General features: G+C 39.0%; 1 protein-coding gene across 1 annotated transcript in view; it reads right to left on the bottom strand.

Annotated features, from left to right (window-relative positions):
- Positions 1-25,896, bottom strand: part of GUCY1A2 (guanylate cyclase 1 soluble subunit alpha 2) — a 170,742-nt gene that overhangs the window by 76,549 nt on the left and 68,297 nt on the right. Inside the window, exon 5 of the mRNA XM_086613623.1 lies at positions 3,480-3,965. Within this exon, the coding sequence (XP_086469749.1) occupies positions 3,480-3,965 (486 nt within the window). The remainder of the gene's footprint in view (positions 1-3,479; positions 3,966-25,896) is intronic.

The raw sequence follows: 25,896 nt of genomic DNA, 5'->3' as shown, positions 1-25,896 counted from the left end.
GCCCATTTTTCTGGGGGCCATGGTGGTGGGCGATTCCTCGCTGTTCTTATTTTGACCCTCAGGCCTTTTGTTACATTTTTCTCCTCTCCACTCCACCGAGGGGAAGGAGTGAGCGAGCGAGTGGCTGCATGGTGGCTGAGCTGCCGGCTGAGCTAAACCATGACAGGCCTCCAACATAAGAAGGACGTGGAGCTGTTGGAGTGAGTCCAATGGAGAGCCACAAAGATGGTACGAGGGGTGGAGCACCTCTCCTATGAAGACAGGCTGAGAGAGTTGGGGTTGTTCAGCCTGGAGAAGACAACACTCCAGGGAGACCTTCCAGTAGTCTTTCAGTACCTAAAGGGGACCTACAAGAAAGCTGGAGAGGGACTTTTTACAAGGGCATGTAGTGATAGGACAAAGGGCAATGGCTTTAAACTGAAAGAGGGCAGATTTCGATTAGATATAAGGAAGAAATTCTTCCCTCTGAGGGTGGTGAGACACTGGAACAGGTTGCCCAGAGACGCTGTGGATGCCTCATCCCTGGAAGTGTTGAAGGCCAGGTTGGATGAGGCTTTGAGCAACCCGGTGCAGTGGAAGGTGTCCCTGCCCACGGCAGGGGGGTTCGAACTAGATGATCTTTGAGGTTCCTTCCAAACCAAAGCATTTTATGATTCTATAACTCTATGATCCTATGACTGACTTGTTAAATGCGAGGATCTTTGTTCTTCTTTCTGTGCCATACTTCTATGTAAACATCCCTGAATGAATAGTATGAGACAATTGAAAATATTATGTTCATTGTCTGAATCCAAGATTAGAAACACCGAGGTTCTGAATTCTAAACGCTGTAACAGTTAAGCTGGGTGAATAATTTACAGTATGGAATTTATTTAATTAATTTCGCATAATTTTCTGTTTACAAAACAGTGAATTTGTTATTCAGAAGTACTCATTCATCTTTGTAAATTATTTTTGCCATGTTGCTTAAAAACAAGCAAATTTGAAAAGTAGTCTGTTTTGATGTATATATAGGTCACATGATACATTTCTGTAACCTAAATTCGGAGTGTATTTTAGAGGCAGGCTGTGGGTACAAACATTGGTGATTACATATCTAAAATTCACTGCCTGACAATAACTTATAAAATTATAGCTGCCGTAGTGGTGATCATTTCTAGCAATAAACGTAGCTTCCAGAATATCATCTGAAACAAATGAAAAAGATATAAACACACAAGCTATTTTTATTTTAAAATGCAATGCTTCTTCAAAAGAATTGTCATTTTACTTTGTCTGATTCTCTAAGGAAAGAAAAATGGTTCATTGCCTGAGTTTTGTCTTTCTGTAATGCCAAACTGAGTAATTTTCACCTAACCCTACAGTAATTTTTTTAGATTTCTATTTAAACAAGAAATCAAAAGAAGATTTGAGGGGAGAAAAAATCTTACATACAGCTTCAAAATAGTCACAGTGCACACTGCCTTGCTCACAGATGGGCTGTGGAGGGAAGCAGGAGATGTGTAGGGAGGCTCAGGGGAGGTGGGGGAGTGGGGAGATGGAGGAAAACCCAGGATGAAAGGATCTGAGAAAGAACTGGCTATATTAGGGGAGTGGCAGTGGGAAAAGGTGTTAGAGGTGTAAGACATCCTTCCATAGAAAAATAGGGTTTGTTCACTCCTCTGCTCATCGAATTACATAGGGTCCTAACTTTTTGGAGTGTTTATTCCTTTCTTGAATGCATAAATCTTATCTTGCCTGTCTCACTACCATCATCTTGTTTCACTGGTGAGGACAATATTTCCACACAGTAACATCTTTCTGTCTAAAATTGCACAAAGCTAGGTGAAAGGCAGTAAGCCATGGTGTAAATGATATAATATTCATGACCTATATACAAATATTGCTTCTTAGTGTTCTCACAGAACTCCGCCAACCTTCCTTCCAAACAGGTCATAGAGTTTTACATACTTTATTTCCTATTCCCATGTAACCATAGTTTCCAACAAAGAATGTTCCAAGTGCCTCAAAACAGCTGACTAAAATTAATCATCTGGGAAAACACTAACTACAGCCATGTACCAGATACAGCATGTGAAACAGGGTCACTAGATATCACTCTCGATTGTGGGTCAGATGTTCCTCAAGTCCTGTTCTCAGACCTGGCTCGATATCCAGTGCAGTAACATCAGATAAATACAAGTTGAGATCAAACTTCCAATCTTTTCTGACTATACCACCATAACAATTTTCAAATGAGGATTGGTACCTTCCATCGTAGTCCTCTTCCAACATGGCCTTTGACCTTTCAGCATTAGCAACACAAACCGCTAGCCCAGGAGCACAAAACTTTTTTACAATGTCATCTTTTACTTTGGTGTACTGTCCTACTAACCTATACCAATACCATGTTCACTTCTATCTGTGGTATGCATCGTAACTTTTCAGCCACAATTATTATTTAGCTAAGTAATTAATATTTTTGGATGCCTTTTAAATTGTATTAGAGGCTAAGAATTAAAGGGATAGCATTCTTGTGAAGACCTTTCTCTGTCTATCAACAAATACTGTTTGAAACAGTCTGAAAAGTGGTGATTTAGTTTGCAAGCCTCAGACAGAAAATAAAGTCAACATATAACTTTACAACTACATCTTTTTTCTGTGGTATAGTCAGTTGTAAAAAGAAATTTCCTACCACAAAATTAAAGGTATTCCATGTACAAAATATATTCTCTGTAGATTTCACCAGATAATTCCACATTAATTATCTTGACTGTATTTATTAAATTCTACCTCCTCTCTTTTTATCTCAAATACATACTGGACACCAAATCCACTGAAGAGAAGTGAAGGTGATGAAGTTTGTAACAGGACGAACACATGCAACATCTCCTTTTCTGCAGAGCAGCAAAGGAGCATGGCAGCCCAGTGCCATGTCCCACCTATTCCATTTGCTATGAGTGGACATGTGCTGTTCTCTTCCTGTTTTTCAGCAGAATTTTAAATCACTTATAACACTTTTTTTAGTGAATGCTCTGCTTTTTATGGAAATTTTGAATTATTTCATGGGAAAGGGAAGTGCTTAAACCCATTGAAGTGCTTGAACCCATTGAAGTTTCAGCTGAAACAGAAAGTATTTAAGTGCCTTGCAGGAGCTGCAGCTTGGGCTAGGATCATCACTGTGCACTTCATCACCCTTAGGACACTGTGGCTGATGTGTCACCAAAAGGAAATCAGGCTATAGTACAGGAAGTGTATGTTCCTATAGGAAAATGGGAATATGAGGCATATATTCCCATGGGGGAACCATGATGACAGCTCAGCATCAAAGCATTTGATTTTCAATGGGCATATTTCAGATTTATTTTTTTTCATGTGAAACAAAAATATTGCCTTTCTGTTTCTATCGGGAAGGTCTGTAATTTAGAAAGATGGCTGTTGGGATTTTTTTCTACCTTAGTTTCAATCAGATTTTGCTGACTTAGGACTTGAACTGTTACCTTGTAGATGTCCAGGAATCCACACTGATGGTCAAACCGTGTGTAGAGTTCGTTCAGCATGCTGATGACCTGCATGGGCGTGCACTGCGCACAGATGGCAGTGAAGCCAACAATGTCTGAGAAGAGCATGGTGACATCATCAAACTTCCTGGCTTGAACCTGCTGCCCCTGCCACAACTGCTGAGCCACTTCTTCAGGGAAAATAGAAATAAGGAGATCTACAGTTTTCTTTTTCTCCTCTTCCAGGGCTTGATGTGTGCATTCTAGGGTTGCCTTCAGTTTATCCATTCGTTTTTTCAAGCCATCCTGGGCCTTTGCTTGCTCCCCAACCAATATGACATCGCGAGTAGCGTCATGGATAGGTATGTCTGAAAGATGGAGGCCTCGGCCCATCAGTTCATCCAGCTTGTCCACACAGGGGGAACCCAGAAACAAAATCGAATTTGATTCTGGCACATGAATCATTTGTCCTTTAATTTCCATCACCTGCAAAATAAAACAGTGTTTAGAAAGGCAAAAATTAGCTGATAAATATGGATCCCCATTCTACTTTCCCCATCTTTTCTCTTCAGCTAAAATGATAAACATAAACTGTAGCCTTTTATACAGATGCCTCTAACACTCACCTGTTCAAGTCATGAGACTCACATAGTCTACTCACCAAGGTGAGTCAGAAAATAGCCTATACTGACACAAAAGTATTCCAAAATCAGATGCTGGATTCTATTTCATCACAATTAAATAAGAGAATAACTACAATAGCATGTATTTCTCAGAACTGTACGTAAATAATGCTTCGAAATTTTGTTCCTGGAATGTACCTGGCCTTAAAAGCAAATTCCAGAGTAGCTCCTTCTCTGTTATTTAATTATAAGTCATAAAAAGCAAAAAATTAAAGGAAAATGACAACTATCTGAAAGCAGGCTAGAGAAATGGTGAAGTACCTTCTGTTCTTTTTCAGCTAAGCAGCTACTAAGTCAAACGTGGCCATGTTATAGAGGAATCACGTAACAACAGATGTGAGAAAGAACTCCATAAAATAATCAATGGCGTGGAAAAAGTGTACCAGTGCTCCTATTTCCTATTTGTTTTCTCATACATGCAGCAGAGTTGAAGGCTGACATTCTGTTAGAGTCTACAGATTTCTTAGTGATATAGATTAATGTAATTTGTATTGGCAGAATAGAAGATGGAACAGTAGGAGAGGAGTAGCAGGTGGTTCGTCACACTGGTTTATAGATTTTGCATTCGCCTGTCAAATGGCTAGATGTTTTGAGTGCTGTCCAGTGGTTGATACCAACGAGGCCCTGGCTTGGTACCTCTTGCTCCATGATAGCAGTCGAGCACAAAACCAACAGAGTGAAATGGACATTGAAAACCAACTGTAATGATATATTTGACATTTGGGGCTACATACATTCTGATTTTTATAAACTTACTCGGGTCACACAAAAGTAACTGTGAAATACTGCAAAGAGACATTTCTCACCTGAATATGGTATTTAAAAATCAAACCCAAACGAACAGAAAACTAAGATGAACAGGTTTTGTTTAAGCAGAAAATAATTAAATCAGATAAACTGGATCTCTTTGTAAATACAGCCTGCCATAGCCTCTGCCATGAGAAACAATCATCATTAATGTTTTCGTTCCAGGACTGCACAAAGACCAGGGCAATATTGTGCTAGGTGATTTAAAAAACCCACAGTCCTTACTCCAAGGATCTCATAATCAAAACAGGCAAAACACACAAACTTTGTGCATCTAAGCACAGTGTCAGGCACCATAATGCCTTAAATCTGTATATTTCTATTCCACACAATGCACTGAAATAAAAAGGTCTCCTCCAGTGACCCTTTCTTCCATCGTGAAGGCATTCCCTCACTCTCACGTGATTCACTTCATCATTTAATCCTCCTTCCATCCATAATCCTCCCAAGCAAAATAGGAAAACCTCAATCAGAGAATCCAGAGGTGTCTGTAATAATGATGTGATTTAAGTGTCCAGAGTCCTGGAAGCTCCTGCTGAGCTAACAGTCACCCCTACACAGTACTTTCCATGTTTGATGGAGACGTTGGGAAGCTCCTATTTCTATTAGGGATTTCTTACATCAGATAATATGCTGTCATTGCACATCCTACTGTCAACATGGGGACTGAGCCTATCCTGTCCCTATGCCCCTCTGCCTCCATATCCCACCCTGCTAGCAACCTGACAGATGTAACTTCTGATGTCAGCCTGGGAACTCAGCAAATGAAAGTAAACTAAAGTAGTTAAAATTGTCAATTTTCCTAATATATGTTCCTGTACACCTATTAATGTTTACGTTTCTGAACCTTGTTTCCTTAGCTTCGTTATGGGACAGCCATCTCTGTGAGAAAGCTAGTCGGCTACCTAGATGGGCAGATTTAATACTCCAAGATTAATTGTTCTTTTTAATTTTCAAAACATATGGCTCCCTGTTCAAAACATAAGGGAAATCAGTACTTTCTTCATGCATGCAGTCTCACACTTTCAAAGGGCACGTAAAACAATTTAATGTTTTAACTCTGAAGTACAAATTGCCAAATGTGAAATACATGGTATGGCATTTCTAAATTCTCTTCTTATTTTGTTCCCCTTTGCCTGAGACTTTTTTTGTTTCCTGTTCCTAGTACTTCACTGGTGTGCAAAATATATCTCATATTATCACTTCTCTCTTCCACCTCCAGGTGAAAATAGGGTGCCAGCTCAGGAGGAGAGAGTGTAAGCACGGACCCTGGCTCAGCCAACCTGGCCTGGGGGTAGGCTGTTCGTCAGCAAGGCACAGCACCTGGCTTGGAGCCGTGTTTGTCGTGTTAACCTGCTGTGAGATTAGAAGAAAATTAATGCATCCCTCTGTGCTCCTGCTTCACCTTTGTCAGTTTGAGGTGTTAAAACTCTGATGTGATCTCTGTTCGTGTGAAAATATTGTGCGAACCTTCCCCGGGTGGATTCTTCTCAGGAAACACTGACCGAGTGACTAACGGACTAAACAGGCAGTCTGGAGTCCTCTGCTCTGCTTCTGGGTAACCCGAGGCAAATCATCAACTCTGAGTGCCTATGTGGCCTTTCGGCATAGCAGGAACAATTATATTGACCACCCTATAACACACTTGAAAACTTACGTGTGAGAAGCAATAGAAGACACAGACAATCCTGTAAAATGCCTAACTGATAATAACCTGTTCTTCTGTCCAAATGAGCTGAGCCCTTGCTTCAACAAGGTTGAGGGTTTCTAGAGCATTTTTAGAAACTTTGGAAAAGATATTCTCCCTACACAATTGCTAAGTCTCCTAGAAGTGTCAAAGGTTCAGTGCTATCTTGGCTTTATCCTCTGAATATTACTATCATTTGCTCTGCTTAACAGGAATTGTTGATGTTTCCTATCACTCCTTTCATGTTACATTAGTGATTCTGATGTCCTGGTCCCTCTGGACGGCTGAGGGTTTTTTTTAGAAACTGGCTTTCTATTCTCTTCGAGTTGCCAAATCAGGGAACTGGACAGCAGAAGCAAAGCTGCACCAGCTTGCCTGTGGAGAAACACTCAGGTTTTGTAAAGCACAACAGTAGAGAAGAGTTAAGACTGCATCACTGTTCTCAGTTTTTGCAAAGCCCTTTCGTTTCCAAAGAAGTTTCTGAGATGATTCAGACTATAGAGGACTTTGGTCTGCAACTGTGATCCAGCATAACCTTCATCTCTTCTCTTCGGGCTTTCTTACCTCTTATATCCTTCTCTGTATTGTAAAGAATAACTGAATGAAACGGGACATCAGATTTGCCTGAAGCTTGCTATAGCAAGTCACGCTTTTGGGCATCTCCCCAGAGCTGGACTGCTTTACACCTGGACCGTAAGCCTATAGGCAATCAGGATTGCATCAGCTGTCTGTCTTGTAAGCAGGGAAAGACTGAAACATTTCTGTCATAAGTTGTATTTCATTACTGCTACATTTCATCGCTTTCCTGTCTCTTTAATTATATTATCACTGAAAAAAAAATGAGAATAATTCCACTCTTTTCAGAGGACATTCTCCTGATCTACAGTGGTATAAGAGAACGTTTTGAAATGAGCAATTATATGTCATATTTTACAGTATTATGTTGCTTTGAAATGATAGTGCAGCCTAAGTAGCTCTAGGATGAAAAACAAAAAACCTATTGCTGAATATTACTTTCATTGCAAACTCACTGCAGGGAAAGGGAAGCATACAGAAGAGGCCCTGCTTCAGAGGAACTCTTTCAGCCTCTCTCCCGAAAGACCCACCCAGGGAACACTGACAGACTCTAAAGCTGCTGTTTGAGAACATGAGAGAGTCTCCCACTGTGCTGTACACCAACAGCTACTTCATTAGGTACACAATATCCAACGCTCTGCATGCTCTGGATGCATGCCACCCTAGGATTATGTATGGATCAAAAGCTTAGAAATCAAATGCCAACTCCACTGCCTAGACTTTAAGGAAAAGCATGGAGAAAAGCCTCATTTGTTGCACTGATAGAAGACAATACGTCTCTGTACAAAGATGGGCTTTTTGGAATAGTGACTGAGAAGATGTACACACCTTCTGGAAAATATTAAGGCAAATATGAGATGGAATTTTTGAGAAAGAATAATTAAAAAATAATTAAAAAATAATTTTCTTCATCATTAGGCCAAGCCATATATTCTGCAGCCGCTACAACCCACAAATTTTAATGGAGATGCTGCTCTGACTTTGATTAATACATAATCCCTCCTGAACTGTGATTATAACCTTCTTTTTTGGGAGGTTTTTTATTGGGAGTAGGTTAGGAAACTTAGTGCTAGGCCACACTGTTGCAAACAGTTAACACGTGCATGCTTGACTTCTTACAATGAATAAATTCAATGAGAATAAACAAAGTTGCTTCTTTAACAGGTCCATAATTATTTAGAGGACTGGGAAGATTGAGGGAAAATCAGCTTACGACAAATCAATCTGGACACCATCGTCACTTCAAAGTACAAAGAAAATAACATAAGCTCAGGAGAAAAAAAAGCATCACTGCACACTGAGGATGAGAGTATAGGGTGACTTTTAGAAAAGTCAGCCAGCTGCTAGCCTATATTTGAAAACAGCTGGATTCACTTCTATGAATGTCCTATTGGATACATGGCAGTGTCTCAGGGACATTTACAGCAAGATATTCAGAAGGATTTGAGCAGTTAGGGGCATAGGGGATTTTGTGAGCACTGGTCAAGGCAACAGGACACTTCCAGAAAGAAATGTAATGACTCTGCTTGTCGTGTTCCCAGGTGGCACATCCAGGAGAAGGGCTGCAAGTATGATGGACAACACTGGAATTAAAAACAAACAACTCTTAAATTGTAGAAATGGGCTAAAAACAGAATTCAAAACAAGGACAATGAATATGCTTAGAAAGAAATAATCAAATGCAAAAAATACAGGCAAGCTAACAGTTACTAAGAAGATGGTCCAGAGTCTACAGAGTGAAACAGATGAATGTAAGTCAACAAGTCATGCTGTCATTAAAAAAGAAAACATTGTACAGGACTACGTAAACAAGAATACAGCTTACAAAACACAGGAAGTAATCCTTCAGCTCTGACCACCCATGTTTAAGCCCCAGATGGGCAAATCTGTTCTTTTTGGCATAACAAAGAGGTGGATCAATTGAAGAGTCTGGTGAAGTGCAATGAATGTGACGAAAGGTCTAGAAAATATGACATACAAAAAAATCTGAAAAAAAATCATGGTTTACCCCAAAGCAGAAAAATGTCAGGGTGGGGATATGAAACTCTTCAAATACACTAAAAGCTGATGCAGAGATGTCAGACTGTTCTACAAATCCAGCAGGAAAAGCTTTGCAGAAAAGGACCTGGGGGTCCTGGTGGACACCAAGTTGAACATGAGCCAGCAATGGGCCCTTATGCTAAAGGCTAACAGTACTTTGGGCTCCATTTGGAGGAGTGTTGCAGCAGGTCGAGAGAGGTGATCCTTCCCTTCTGCTCAGCACTGGTGAGACACACCTGGAGTCCTGCGCCCAGTGCTGGGCTGCTCAGTACAAGAGAGACATGGACATGCTGGAGAGTACCCAGTGAAGGGCCACAAAGATAATTAAGGGACTGAGGCATCTCTGCTATGCGAAAGGCTGAGAGAGTTGGGACTCTTTAGCCTGGAGATGAAGGCTCAGGGGGATTTTACCCATATATATAAATACCTGAAGGGAGGATGCAAAGAGGACAGAGCCAGGCTCTTTTCAGTGGTACCCAGAGACAGGACTAGAGGCAACAGGCACAAATTGAAACACAGGAGGTTCCCTCTGAACATCAGGAAACTTTTATTACTGAGGGTGATCAAGCACTGGCACAGGTTGCCCAGGGAGGCTGGGGAGTCTTCCTCCTTGGAGATATTCAAAAGCCATCTGGACATGGTCCTGGGCAACTGGCTCTAGGTGGCCTTGCTTGAGCAGGAGTTTGGACCAGATGACCTGCAGAGGTCCCTTTAACCTCAGCCTTCTGTGACTGTGAAATGAACAAGAAGGCTCAAATTGGAAAAAAGAATTTCATGTGGGATATTCTTCTATTCATAAGGCCAGTGAGAATGGAAACATCAAGTGGTGAGGAGCTGGATTCTCCATTACTGGAGATTTGAGAGATCTGCCAATGTTGATCAATCTTGCTAGGAAACAGAGGGATGAACCAGTGACTTAACAGAGATCTAGGTGGAAACAGGAAGGAGAGAAGTAGGATGGTATCACTTTGTCTTGAAATAAAAACTACACAACTTCCTTCTGGGATAATTAATGTAGTGCAAGTGCGGATAATGTGGAATTCTTCGCTTCACTCCGTTTACAACTAAACCAGTCACTCCTCTTTTCACAGGCAACAACAGAAACAAGTGCTTCTAGAATAAAATTCATGTGATCCATGTGAGACGTCACAGCCAGGGTCACATGAATTGTGTCTCATGTGTAGAAATACCTACATTTTGCTGTTGCAAACAGAGCAAAAGACTTGGATATAGATGCCTACACTGGTCACATGAGTCTTCCCTCTATCAGAATAAACCTACTTCACAGCAGTAAAGATATTCTTGTTTATTTAAAGACACCTTAAAGCCATTATATAAGTATATTGAGGGAAGTACAAGTCCTCTGTTGGTCTAACAGATTTCTATTTTAAATGCTCCAAAGCTCAATTCAGTTAGTTAAGCAAAAACTTGATATGCCCATAAAGTTAACTTTGCTCTGTGGTTGGCTGACCATCAACACAGGCAGAACACAACTCTGACTTTAAACAGAGAAAAAGGAACAGCCATTACAACCTCTCCAATACTCTAGATCTGCTTGTAGAGTGAGGTAAGTCAGAGCCATGGCCAGCAGCACTAACTGTAGAGAAAGATTCATGCAAATAAGAAAAATCCATATTCAAATGAAGCCCTGATTCGCTAGCTTATCTGTAGACACACACACAAAAAAGCATCTAAATCCAATATAAACTCATAACAAACCACTGGCTTCCATTACGCCTATGCTTTATTGAAAAAGCTACGAGAAATATATATTATCTCCTCTGAAATTAAAATTTTTTTTTTCAATTTATGCTTAATGCAATTGAATAAACTAGTCAGCGTTTGCTCAGCACAACTAAGGATGTGCTTGGGTTCTTGCAAAAGTATAACTCTCAGCATTTGCTTACAAGTTTAGATTTCCAGCTCAATGCATTGTCAAAAGAACATTATTCCACATAGCAGCAAAGTGACTGTTACAAATTTATGGTTATTTATAGAAATCCCTGGGGTGTTACATAATGTGCAACAGTCTTCAGACCAAAGTGAGCAAATTTAACATTTTCTGTATGTTGTAGATATCTCATAAACATAGAATGGCAGCAAGAAAATTGCAAAGAGCGCACCTTCAGGAAATCCAAAACTTTGTTGGGAATACATTCAAGTCATATAACATAAAACATTCCCATGGTCCAAAGAAGGGCGACTGAACTGGTCAAGGGGCTGGAAAATAAAACTTATGAGGTGCGGCTGAGGGAGTTGGGGCTGTTTAGCCTGGAGAAGAGGAGGCTGAGGGGACACCTGATTACAGCCTACAAATACTTGAGAAGGGATGGTGGGGAGGTAGGGGAAGGGCTCTTTACATTAGTGATGGGTGATAGGACAAGAGGAAATGGGTATAAGCTTAGTCGGGGAAGGTTCAGGTTGGATGTTAGAAAAAATTTCTTCTCTGAAGGGGTTGTCAGCCACTGGAATAGGCTGCCCAGGGAGGTGGTTGAGTCCCCATCCCTGGATGTGTTTAAGAAAAGGGTGGATGAACTGCTTAGGGATATGGTTTAATGGGGGATTAGGGATGGTTGGACTGGATGATCTCTAAGGTCTTTTCCAACCTAGAAATTCTATGAAAAGAGAGAGAGCGACAATGAGACAACCATTAAAATCTTTCAGTTCTAAACTTGGACCTCCAGAGCAATTTCTTGATATCAAAAGAGTGTGGCAGATTAAAAGCAAACAAATTAGGGTTTGATAAGACCTTCTCCCATGAAGCATAGGTACGCATGGCAAATCAAAGCCTGGAGATATCTGTAAGTAAATGTGAAAGGGGAAGAGATGAAGGAGATGGCTCTACCCTTTGCCCATTAGTCTCTCAAGGCAACTAGATAAACAAAAGGAAATGGTGGGTTATATTTGAAAAGATCATGACGATTTACAATTCCTCCTTTCTTGCTTTAAGGCACAGAAATTGCTTTTAAGATGGTACTCCAGATGGCTCCTTGGATGAGTCCAAGATAAATCTAGCCCTGAGGCATAAAAATCATGGGACGCTGATTCCTGCGAAGGAACCCCTTTCATCACAAGTAGCAAAGAGCCATAACTCAACCCTACATGCCTGTGAGTCAGTTCCCTCATGGGCGCTCCCAAGCAGAGGAGTGGGTGAACTCAACGCGGCAGACGGGCAGAGCAGCCTGACAAGGTGCTGGTGCCGGGCTGCACGGCATGGGGGGACAAGAGACAGTTGCTAAAACAAGGGGAAGAAACTCACCAGTGATTCCAAGAGCATTTCAAAATGCCTTTTAAAGTCAAGACACTGAGATTCGATTGGATTTTTTTTCATTGATAAACACTTTCACATACTTAAAAACAACCTGTCAGCATTCTGAAGCCACCGTTGGCCTGACTGCCCCTGTTCAGTGCCCAGGGGTTCCCCCACCACAGCCCCTGCCCAGTGCTCCGCGTCAGCCCATAGGCTCTGTCCGTCCCTGCCTCGGCAATGTGGCAGCGGGACTGATCTCCAGCTGCCACAGCCCTGCCCTGCCCAGCCACAGGCCCTGTGAGGCGTCCACAACTTCTCTGGGAAACCTCTTTCAGTGCCTCACCACCTTCAATGTAAAAAATTTCTTCCTTAGATCTAATTGAAATCTACCCTTTTTTAGTTTAAAGCCATTTCCCCTTTGTCCTATCACTATATGCCCTAGTAAAAAGTCCCTCTCCAGCTTTCCTGTAGGTGCCCTTCAGGTACTGGAAGATATTCTATGATTCTATGTTTTTCCTTTCACTGCAATATCTATTTAATTCCTTAAGACTGCTTTTAGGTTGCACACACTTCGATTAGTGTGATAGATTTTTAGGTATTAATAATACGTCTCTCTGCTGCTTCATTAAAAGCCAGGATACCCTATGCAGATATACAGCTATCCACCTTATTCCAACAACACAGAGTTCTGAATTTATAGCATCAGAGTTAAAAATAATCTGTTTGTATTAGTTAGGAGTGGAGCAGTGAAAGCAATTTTCTTAGAAATTCCCATTTGTTTAGCCTAAGATCTTTCTCTCCGATGCTCTGATTAGATTGCTTCTGGCAATTGGGTGAAGCTGGCCTGTCTTCTTCATGGATGGTGGGGTTTAAAAAACGTAGGATTTCTGCTCTCAGACCAGTGCACAGTGCCTGAAGTTACGGATTGTAGGAGCCTCATGCAACTTCTCAGTGAGATTTATATTATGACATAAAGTTTAAAATGGACAGGAGGATTAACTGCTCTGAGAAGCTGCAGATTCTGGGGACATTCCAGCTTATGGGATATTTCACCAATTTTTCATACAACTTTGAGTCAGCCAAGAGCCTTTTTAAAAAACTTCTGAAAACCAGAAGCCCTGCTGCTTGACAGGAACTGTGGGAACGGTGGTAGCAATAAACATGCACCAAACAAGAGGTCCCCAAGTCACACACTTGTATTAACTTTGCATTTCAAACAAAGCAAAATGCATTTTTTGTACTTTTGACCCACCACAGTTTGATTACAACAAATCAATCAAAGCAGAACGGAAACTTCACATATTTAATATTCTCCCTCTGTGTTTATACAAGACAAATGGAAGAGAATTACACTACATTTCCAATAAATGCATGTTAAACACTACTTCTTATTTTAAGTCTTTGCTGGGAAAAAATAAATGGATTAATTTTGTCGCATTTTTCTTTCTTTTTTAAAAAACAGAGAATAAGAAAACAAGAATGTAGCATTTGAGAAGGTCACTAAAGCTCCCTTAAAAGTTGGTTCTTCAGTTCAAATGAATCTCCATTAGCCTGATAAGGCAGTGAGGCAGAGGGTGACACAAATGCCCATTCAGTTTGCAAACTTCACAGAGGTAAAAATATACTTGTTACAACTAAATTACCTGAAATCATGCCAAATTAATAGGTAGAGACCCTAATACAATACTTTTCATGTCTTCAGCACCTGTTATATTTTAAAAACATTCACATTCATTCTCTTTTATAATATAATTTATATTAGGTATCCCTTGACTTTCAAACATTTTTTCTGTGCGTGAAACTTACAATGTACTTAGTCAAAATAAAATCTTGTAAATCTTGTAGCAAAGTTATGAGCCTCATATTCTGCTTTTGGTGGAATGGTGGAGTTGGGGCAGAGGGAAGTAAGAATCTGTGAAGAAATGAAACTGTGGTTTCAGTTTGACTCCTGGAGAGTACATGAGAAGCCCACAGCTCCTGACCCAAAAGCTGGTCCAAGGGTCTATACCGTAGCCTGGCCACCAGCTAGATGGGTGTTCATGGTGGTGAGCTCAACACACATAATGGCAAGTCTCTGGCTCGCCACTGGCTTTAATGGTGCCCAGGCTGGTCCTTACCATGTTAGCCTTTATACAGACAACTCTGAACATGCTGAATTACAAGCAGAAAATTCCACTTCTGAATAGAAGATAGTGTACCATCATTAAGTATCTTTGTCTGCTCAACTGCATCTTTGAAACCTTGTCTCTCTTTTTCTTTTTAGGAAATTATCTTAAAAATCAGTGTAATGACCAGCACCCAGAGCAAGGTAATGCTCAGCACCTTCTTCTAGACCAAATTTTACAAAAAGCCAAAGGGAGATCTTTTCATGATCTAATTTAACATAAATTAAAAGAATAATTCAAGATTGCCTTTAAGGTATAACATTTTGTTGTTTTAAAGTAAACGCCATTTTATTTTTACCTTTTGTTTACGCCAAAAACCCAGCATCGACGATCTTTCAATTCGTTTTGAATTATTTGACAAAAATTTTAAGAACAGTTGAGTTATGCAACAACAGTAATAGCTGACACTAAGGGATGGGCTCAGTCCTTCCTATAGCTTAAATTTCATCCTGTTCTATACATCTAGATCTTCCTTTTTTTTTGGTGGTGCAGCTGCCATACAGCAGCGTGCAGTCATGCCAGAAGAAAAAAATTACCAGGGCTGAAACTCCTCTGGAGACCCTGCTCTGAACTGGGCCTTTTTTTGCTGTGTGTTGTGCAAACACACCAAATCACATCTTTGCTTTTCTACTGAGCTTACACTGCAAAATTCTTGACTTAGCACTCAGGATAATGACACAAGTGACATCACCAAGGCTATCTATCTGGTTAAAAATAAATGCTACATATATTCGCATGATCAAAACTCTAATTATCTCATGCCTGTAAAGACCTTTGTAACTGACAAATATTATTTGTTAGGTTGTTACAGACAGATATTTTTATTTATTTCTATTGATGTCAACCAAGCAAGATTACGGAGGAATGTGCCAGTACACTAAAGGCAGTGGAAAGGCTCCCATTTTCCACAGTATTGTTACTTTTGGAATTAGTTCCTACTGTATTCACTGCCATATTTGTGCAGGTGCACAAATCAGCCCTGCACCTAATCCCTCCGCTAGCAGCATTCAGCTCCTAGCAAAAGCTTCTCGTTTGAACATGATTCGTCTCAGCTTCCTGAGACGACCTGCTAACAGAAAGTACTCTTAGTCATTCTTTGATATTTCTTGCTAAGTATTTTTCCTTCCCAGATCCAGATTAGTTTGTTTCTTCATGGAAATTGCTCTTCTCAAAATGCAATGAAATGGTTAAATGAGAATATATGTTTATTCATGAGAATAGCAGGCAATGAGCAGTAGAAGCAGATTTCCCCTTTGATCTGTGCAGAAGAGATATATATAGCAACCATTAGGAGACGTGACATTTCATCACCAACTTGGTATCTTAAAATTCCTGTGATTAAAAGATCACTTAACCCATGCACTACCTACCTTGCAGACATTTTTCTCCTTTAGGACTTATATGCTTCAACTCTTCCCCTGTTTCATTTGAAGTATATAGATCTGCTCCAAATTCCTGCCAGCACCACATCAAGGAAACTGATGAGATGTGGAGTCCTCTGTTGATATTTTTACTTTGTTTTCCTTTATGTATTACCCCATATATCAGATACTTTTACAGCTTTCATAAAAGACTCTATCAGTAGAATTTGACATCAAGATTAATCAATTCTGCTCTCTTGATGCAATATAAATTTTCACAACACCAGGAGAAGAAATTTCTTCTTTTCCCAGTCCAATCATTCTTAAGTTAGATATAATTAGAAAGAGCCATTCTACCTCTCACCAAAGTCCTTGTAAATATATCCAGCTGGTTTTAGTGGGAACTGTATCAGGCCTTTAAAACTAAATCTTCCGTACTTTTCTTAAAAAGGTTGAATTTCTTTCAGTCTGTTCAACACAATGCATTACAGCATTAGGACATCTTTCATCCATAACTTTCTATTAGTTACCATATTTGACATGTACCAGTAAAAGACAATCTTCATGTGGAGTCTCCTACAGGCCATGTTAATGATCTGAATTTGGGAAGAATACATTAGCCTAGTTCAGTAGTCCCAGGTTACGGGTGTCATTTTTAACAAATTCCACAATGTGTTTATTTTACAGTCCATCAAGAAATGAAAAGCAAACACAAACATTAAAATGGTTTTAACTTAGTTTTAAATAGAACATATGTAGAGCGTGAGAGGGAACAGCCAGATGTAGTGAATATTCATATTGCTATATGCACTGAAATATCTTTTTAGCTTCCATTTTCTTCATTGCAATTAATTCATTTTTCCTTGAAATGATAAGAAAGGAAATTAAAAGAGTTAGGTGGAAGATTGTATTTTAAAACCAAAACATGGTCTCTGTTGCCTTGATTATTCTAGCACAAATTGAAGAAAGCAGTTAAAGGAAGAGTCTTCAATGACCCAGGCTGACAACAAGAGAGAAATATGAAGTTGTCCCCAAGGTCTTAGCTGCTCAGCATTGCTGCTTAGGGGCCATCAAAGCCTAAAGGGAGGTTGGTGGGATGGGGCAAGTGTGAATGTGGATGCAAATGGGAGACTCAGCTGTTACAGCGAAGAAGGACAAGGGAAGCAATCGGTCTAAAAATGTCGAGAACTGCTGCCTTAGGAAGCTCCCCGCTCAGCTTGCAGATTTCTGTCATCGGATACCTCAGGGGAGATTTGGACAACTGCTCAGTACTTGCTATGGGCAGGCAGACCATGAGCCAGCCCAGTCCCAGAAATCACAGGACTGCCCTGGCACAGTGCTCTGCCTGGGCTGAAGCACCCTGCTGAGGAGCAGAAAATATTTGCTCAGGCACAGCATGATGCTAACAACACAGCTACCTTGCTTTTGGATCCGGGCCAGCTTACCCACGACAGGCTGAGACTGAGCAGAGCTAATGAAAAGCTATCTGTACGCATATCGACAGGACCTACTTCATCCAATTTATGCAAATACTGACCTGCAGCTAATTTGAAGCAGTGAATTCCCTAAAGGGCAGAGCACTTGATGAGCTGCCCAACTTTCAGCACTTTGGCTCCTATGATTCTTCGAGTATTAAAGCCTTTAAGTTTAAAATCCTGATTTCAGAAGTCAGTTATAAGAATAAGATCTAGATGCCTTTCAAAATTTCAGACTTTGTATATCTTTTTCCTTCGGAAGAGTCAGAAGCTCTTTCCTTCTCACTCATGACTCCTGAGTCCCCCACATCATTGCCTGGGAAGTTTTTAAACAGTTCCTGGAGTATTGTTGTAAATATACAACACCACCATCACCCCCCCTCCCCCCCCAAAAAACAAAACAAAACAAAACAAAACCCAAAACCAAACCAAACCCAAAAATAGTATAGGAAGATCCTTCTGAGTCTAAGCACATGATAAATCAGAAAGGAATCCCTCTAGGAGCTGAAGCGATCCTGTCATTGCCTCCACATTCAGCAGCCTCATTTCATACAACATCTCAACAAAAGTGATTAAACCCAACTAACAGTCTTTTGTGCTGTCTGACAGAAATATGATGCTGTGTGCTATATTTGCAAAGGCAGTGATAGTTACATGGCATGGACTAGCCAGGAAAGGGCTTTGACAAAAGTCTTCCAGACATACCCAGGCTGGATGCAGTGCTGATGCTGCAAACAGAAGGGGCTGATGAGCCTCCCACTCATTTTGTTGTTTGAAACCGACATCACATCCAAGGATGTTGTTGTAGAAATACAGACTCCTAATGCTGTCCTTAGCTGTAATCCAGCAAGTTTCCCCCAGGGGTTGTCCTCTCCTCTTCTCGGTCCCTGTTGTGGTTATTAAGAACCCTGCCTGACCCTTGAATATAGGAGCAGGAGCTCCTTGATGCTCTTCTTTCAATAGCTCCTGAAAGAAAAAGGACTCTGCCCAGAATCTCTTGTGAAAAGGAACACATGAGAAGAGCTTAAAAGATAATAGACTCTCTTCATGGAAACTAATTTACCTTAGTTTTTCCAGTTTTTATCTGGAAATCTGCAGCCTTCTGTGGGAATGATTCACTGTAAGGCCAAGTTTTTTAGGCATCTGAAGTAGCACCTGCTTCCTCTGGCACATGTGTTTTCATTAGTTGCACTGTGTTTTCATTGTTTATTTTGGTTTTGCTTTACATGGCCTGTCATTGACTCATATAAACTTACATGGTATAGGCTTATTTCATTTATGTGCACAGTCACATTCATAAATACTCACTTCCTTCAGCACAAGTCATGATCTACTTGGATTCAACAAGCAATGAGCCCAATGTTGGGCCTAGTAATACATGGTTTTGTCTTAAATTATTTTGCACTAATACCAGATATTGCTAGACTGCTGTAGTAGATTGTAACGTGTATTTTTCCTACATATTTACACTGGAAATCATATGCTCTCTTCTGAGCATTATCTGTTTATGTTTCACATAACGGAAAAAATAGAAATCTTTCTCTGGTTTTCAAACAGAACTTGGAGTATTGGCTAGACATGATGTCCTCCAGAATGTTTAATATTTGTTACTAATTATTTTTCATAATCTCTTACTAAAGTATTAAGATTATATACAGCATTTTTAGGAATATGAAATGCTATTCCATTATCAAGGTGATGATTCTATGAAATTAAATTCTAACCTTGAAATGACACTGATTGATGTGCTGGGAATACTGAATATACAACCTCAGCTTCTCATGTGTGATCATATGATGTATTTATAAAGTTAAAATAAGTAAAAATAAGCCAATTCTCCCAAATGATCTATTCTTGCACAGTATTCCATCAGAACAATAATCATAAAAAAAAAAAAAGGGACAGTAAAATTTAGCAGTTATTAATCACACTGCATCAGTCTTTTGATTTAAATCAATGGGATTATTCACAGATCAGTTGATTTCTTTAAAAGAAGAAACTATTTTGTATTCACGGGGGAAACGAGAGAAAATGAAGATGATTACCCAGCTTCAGGTAAGAGGAAACGGCACAGAAAAGCAGATCGATGACTGCCTGTTTCTGCGTTAAGACACAAATTCTTTCACAAGACAGTATTTTACCTTTTGTTTAAAGAAGTTTTCCAACTGCTTTAAAAATGTGTGGCTCACTAGGAGGGATGCTCCTGAGCTGCTGCACTGAAAACGCCTAATCTGAAGTTGTATGAAGTTAATGGGAAGGTTGTTTCTGACAGCAGCATGCTCTAGGACAGAGGGGCACAAATCAGCCACGGGAATAGGCTGCCCAGGGAGGTGGTTGAGTCCCCATCCCTGGATGTGTTTAAGAATAGGGTGGATGATCTACTTAGCAATATGGTTTAATGGGGATTAGGGACGGTTGGACTCGATGATCTCTAAGGTCTTTTCCAACCTAGAAATCTATGAAATCTATGAAATGAGTGGAAAACCCCTCCTTTCTCAAATGATCAAAATACATGCATCTTGTATTGGGGGAAACAAAAGACTCTAGGTTATGTCTATCAACATATACTACAAGCATAGATTGTATCAGTGTATTACAATAAATGGAAATAGTCTGGCATAAACAACTCTCTGATGACTTTTATGATTTGTCAGTTATAGCTAAACAGTGTAACTAGCCGTTTTCCCCAATTCCTTCCCACACGTTTGTGAAAGGAAATAGCACCCTTTTCTCAACAGGCAAGAAAATAAGGCGTTGTTTACCAAAACTCATTTTGATGTATTAGTGGCTTGTGAAAAGATGGAAGAACAAAATCTCTTTCTCTCCTTTCTGCTTTAGTTGATGGCCCCTCAGTCAATCTAAAACACCTTTCTATTTCACACACAATAACCCAACTGAAACATGTTAAATGACCACGGATTACTAAGGCATTTCAATTACATTTAAGTCCTCAAAGTAAAAATCCTAACCTAGTGAAATAAACAGATAAACAGCCAACTTTTCTATGTAGACAACTCCACTGCAGCTTCTTTTCTATGCTATGAAATTACACACTATTTGAATATTGACTATATATAAAATACACTCTCTGCTCATATTTATGAAATATGAGCATTGAGGTTCATAACATCTCAATGCTCATATTTCATAAAAGCAGTTAACAACTGAAGTCAACAGAGAAATTAAATCAAAGCTGATTCTGTCAAAGCTTTCCAGAGATCAACTTCCGTATGCCCAGAGCTGTCTTGCTACTTCAGATCACCAGAAGCCTGAATTCTGCAGAGCTCAATCAAATCTCAGTCTCATGTGTGTAAATCACCGAAGTCAGAAGAATTGTCTTAGATTCACACAAAAAGAAACAACAACAGCATCGCCATCTCACGGTGGCTAAACTTTTAATTGTTATATCAGGACACTCTTGCTACACAAGTTAAAATTCCTGATTTTGTATTAAAATCAGTTCACACAAGAAATGAAAAATTTTAGACATGCAAGATTGTTCCAAATATTTATTTTGTAACAGAATAAGTCTTCCAGAAATAACTCTAACATTGAAGCTAATTAGTAAAATAACCTGCAAATTAATTCTTCTGGAGTGAGAATTGAAATTTGGCAACATATCTGAGAAATATATTTAAAACTTCACTTTTTTCATATTTGTTGCTAGTTTCAGATTCAAAGCTGTTGTAGTCACACAGTTCCAACAATGCCAACTTTAGGAAGATCATCAGTCACCCTCAAATAGACTGTGTGTGTGTGTGTGTGTGTGTGCGTGTGTGTCCCGAGATAAGACTCGTAGATGTATCCTTAATATGTAGAGAAAACAGTGACAGTAGCTGGTCAAAAATGGCTTTAAACTGAAAGGGGAGATTTCGATTAGACATAAGAAAGAAATTTTTTACATTGAGGGTGGTGAGGCACTGGAATAGGTTGCCCAGAGGAGTTGTGGATGCCCCATCCCTGGAAGCATTCAAGGCCAGGTTGGATGGGGCTTTGAGCAACCTGGTGTAGTGGAGGGTTTTCCTGCCCATGGCAGGGGAGTTGGAACTAGATGACCTCTGAGGTCCCTTCAAACCCTAACCATTCTATGATTCTTTGAAAAATATCCTGGCAAAATATTTTTTTGTGTCAGGAAATGATGATCCAATGAAAGCAAAATATTTCTTGGGTATACATTAACTAAACTGAAAGATAAAATATGTATCCACATGGACTCAAATTCAAAACACTAATTCTATCATGAGTATAAATAAAGTGATAATAAAGTGTTAAAATATAAAATGAATGGCTTTATCTTTATTGAAACAAACACTTTCAATCTTATATTCTAAACTGTGTTTGTTCAAAATTTTGAAAAAAAAATTTGAAAAAGAAGTTACAGTTTTAATTTTTTACGAAAAAATATTGTGAAATGTCAGAATTCTCTCAGGTTAAGAAAGCTGATGTTTTGATTATTTCTAATAAAGATAAGCAATTAAAAGATCACATTGTCTCTACGGGGCACTATACCTTCAGCTGTAATTAACAGAAACAGTTTCCTCTTCAGCAGTTATAGTCAAAAAAAGGTGGTAAGGTTGTATTACTTGAAGGTGTATCTCTTACTACATAAAGGCTAAGAAAATTGTGGTTTCAGATATATCAATACTATCAGATTGAAATCAGGTTCAGGTTGTAAATACTTTAATTAAATCTGGCTTTGTGATATTTGGACCAATAACAACAGAAATATCTGTTTCCTGATGCAGCACAACCGACTTTCAAAAATTCATCTCAGATGAATTCTGACCACACCTTTCCACTGGATATTCTTTATCAAACCTAACTGGCATGCTACTAACAGAAGCAGATTCGTTTGATTTGGCTATGTGATGCAACAACAGAGTGATTTCGCCCTCTTCATCTTCATTTTAATCACTATACATCTACACAGGTAACATCAGACCATATTTTTCTTAGACCATCAAATGTTACATGCTGCACTTTCTGATCCTGATGCTGCTGTGCTATGACTCTCACGAAACAGCCAATTCCAGGAACAGTCTCTGGCAAGCTCTATCAGCTTTATGTGCTTTCTGACGAGCCAGGCTGAATTTCTGACACAGAAGTTATGATTTTCCTATGCTTATTGATACATCAACATTGGAATGCAATGTATTCTCTTCAAAAAGAGGTTGATAATGTACTTTTGTACTGGCACTACGATAACACTACAATTACAGTACTAAATTTGCTGTATTATACTAATCCATGGTCCTTGTACTCCCCTTCCCTCTGCTATTGACCAATACTAGATGCCCCAGACTAAGTCGTTAAGGCTGCTGACACATTTTGTGGATGAGGAGAGGTGCTTCACTTTATGGTTTTTTTTTGGAGGTGTTTTGGGGAGTTTGTTTATTTTTGTTGTGGTGGTGTTTTTTTCTGAGAGCTGTCTTGAGGAAGACTAAAAATCTGCTGCTTGAGGTGAGGAGGCAGAGATCAGGACTTCAAAATGACCTAGCTAGAAAGTCAAATACTCCAGTGTGACTTTGTCATTAGCATCCCATAGTGACCTCTGAGACAGCAAAACCAGAAATTCTCTTCTAATTAAGCAACTTTGCTGTGAGAGAATCTCAGTTTTGCTTCAATACAGCTGTTTTGGTGTTCTGTAATCTGGTTCTGGTTTAGCCACTAATTGCTTTCCCTTTCTCATAAAACCAGATGGAGAATTCTTCGATGGGATTACTATTGTTAGTCTTTGTACACAGTGGGAGTAAAGTGTATCCCCTCTGGTCCCTAGCATTAGGGGTTTCCTAATGCCTTCAGAGAATCAAGTTTCATCTCTTTGGTTACTGAATTCTCCAGTAACCAATTTCCAAATATCTTCTCTCATGTTACACTGGTAATCAACAACAATCTGCTGTCTGTATCATCTGGCAAAAACATCTTTAATCTAGAAAGGGAGCTTGCTTTTCTAACACTGTTCAGTCATCATGCTTGTCTCCACCCTGCTTTGATTCTTTTTTCCTTCTTTCGTATCATTCACAATAAATGGCAGCACTTAAACCTAACGAAATAAGACTAAGGACTAAATAAGAATAGTAATCCTAGTCTATTTACTGTAATCTCTTGATTTTAACATGATTTTTTTTCTCTTCCTTTTTTTTCTCCTTCTTACTAAACTCAGGCTTTCCTCTTAAACTTTGGCTAGTGATATAAGGAAACATCATGTTCTCCTTTTCAGTAGTACAAATTTAAAATAATGCCCACTGCAGTAATCCAACTTATTCCAAATGTACAGCAGCGTAATAAGGCAGCACTTGATTTATAGCTGCTTCCACAACCTGACTCTGTTAACCGACATCAAATAATGCTTTTTCTTTCTTCATGCAAAAGCCAAAAGGAAAAGCATTTTTTGCCAAGTTTCAGTCTGATTTTCCGGAATCTTTCTTAATTCTAAGTGCTCTGACAAATACACTGGTATTTCAGAATACTGACATTTTACAGGATCCTCCTACTTTCGACTTCCAATCGGAGAACATGGAAAATCCTTTAATTTTATGGTTCAGAAACTAAAACACTCATGATCTATTGCTTCTCTAGCCACAGATTCTGTTTTCATTTACTTTTTTAAAAGACTCATCTGCCTCCAAAAGAATACAAGTTTCTAAAATAGAAGTGGTCAAAAGTACTAGAATGAAAAAAAAATATTCTAAAGTGAGAAAATTAACAAAATTCTCAAAAGGAACTGCTTCTGGCCACCAAGATTGGAACTTTTAAAGAGAAATAAAATTTCGTAGGATGAAAATTAGAGCCTTTCAAATACTTCACATTCAGCACCCACCATCACACCTGCATATCTTGGTTCTCATATACACTTTTTTTTATCCTTACAAAAAACAACAGAGAAACATCATTACCCACGATATTGTGTCCCATTAGTGGATTCAGGCTGCCTCAAAGCTATAATTTTTTTAATGATGAATCAAATTGTGATGCAACGTTACATGATTACAGTAAACTATTCTGGATGTGTATTTCATGATTATATTCTTTGTAGAATCTCATTTCATTAGTGAAACGTTCATAATAAAGTATATGAAAACAAAGACTAGAAAGGAAATTCATTTTGTCCTTCCTCTTGGGGTGGAAAGACTGACATTCATTTACAAAGAGAAGATATAAAATTAATAAAATTGATTACTATTTAGAAAAAGCAAATATTTTTATGTGTTTTAAATTATATAATCTGTAACATAATTTGGAATCAGTAACATTGGTTCATTTTCAGCAGGTAGGGGTGTTTTGTTCTGTTTTGCATCTAAGAGGAGCAGCTTCTACAAAGAGAAGAGCATATATTGTCTTTAAAAGAAAATGGAGTAAAAAAGGATTAAATGCAATAGAAGCTTCATGCTCATGTGGCTAGGAGTCCTTTCCTTTCAATCTTAGATGATTCAAGATTATATTTAATTTGTTTTCCAAATCTTCCAGCGTAATTCCTCCTTTTCTGGAACCTACGCAATATCAAGTGTAAACAGACACACTGCTAAAATGTAGTTTCTGACGCACACGTACAACCACATAACAAATCTAAACTTGGCTTGATCATCTTTTTCTTGCTGCATCTTTGCGTATCTTCCTAAAGCAGCCTCAGTAATTACTGACATCATGTGGCACAATTATAGACTTTGAATCAAAACAAAAGGCAGCAGATTGCAATAATTTTAGATGGTAATGAATCTAACATTAGATTATCAGAACGCTAATGAGAACCAAGGTGGTTTGAAATAGCATGCTCAAATCAGAATTAAATTTTGTATTCCTTTTGTAAAGATGAATAATTTAAAACTTCCTGAAAGTGTTATAATCTCTAAATGACAAGGTGTAACGGCTCTTGCCTCACAAATAATGTATCAGATAGGACATACATGCTTAATTTATGTTGCATGAATTCATGGAACACGTGTATACAGGTGAAAAACAGACAGCTAAAATATATATATATACAGAAATCTACCAAAATATAAAAGAGGAGCCAAGCACGTAAGTCAATGCCACCTTTAGTTATTTTGCATATCAGAACTTATGAAAACAAAATTGTCTTTTTCCCTCTTTTATTGTTTGAATATATTCCAGATTTCTAAGAGCAGCCTAAGCATAGTCCTTTCTTGTTTGGAAAAACTGCAGCAAAAATAAATATGTCAAGGGTCATATAAAAAATCCATGCCAAGTAAGTTCTTGGCTCTAAAATGTAATAGCTCAGATCGTTTGAGAGCTCCCAGATTATCACAGCACCCACTCAAAATTGGTTTTCCATAAAGTTAAACAATATAAATGCTCTTTCCAAGATTTTGTGTTAAGATTCCCCTGTCTAGAAAACACCCTCTTCTTTCCTGG

The sequence above is a fragment of the Tauraco erythrolophus genome, chromosome 1, assembly GCF_009769465.1.
Source record: "Tauraco erythrolophus isolate bTauEry1 chromosome 1, bTauEry1.pri, whole genome shotgun sequence".
Taxonomy (NCBI): domain Eukaryota; kingdom Metazoa; phylum Chordata; class Aves; order Musophagiformes; family Musophagidae; genus Tauraco; species Tauraco erythrolophus.
The sequence above is the reverse complement of the archived record's forward strand: the minus strand, read 5'-3'. Positions and strand labels throughout refer to the sequence as shown.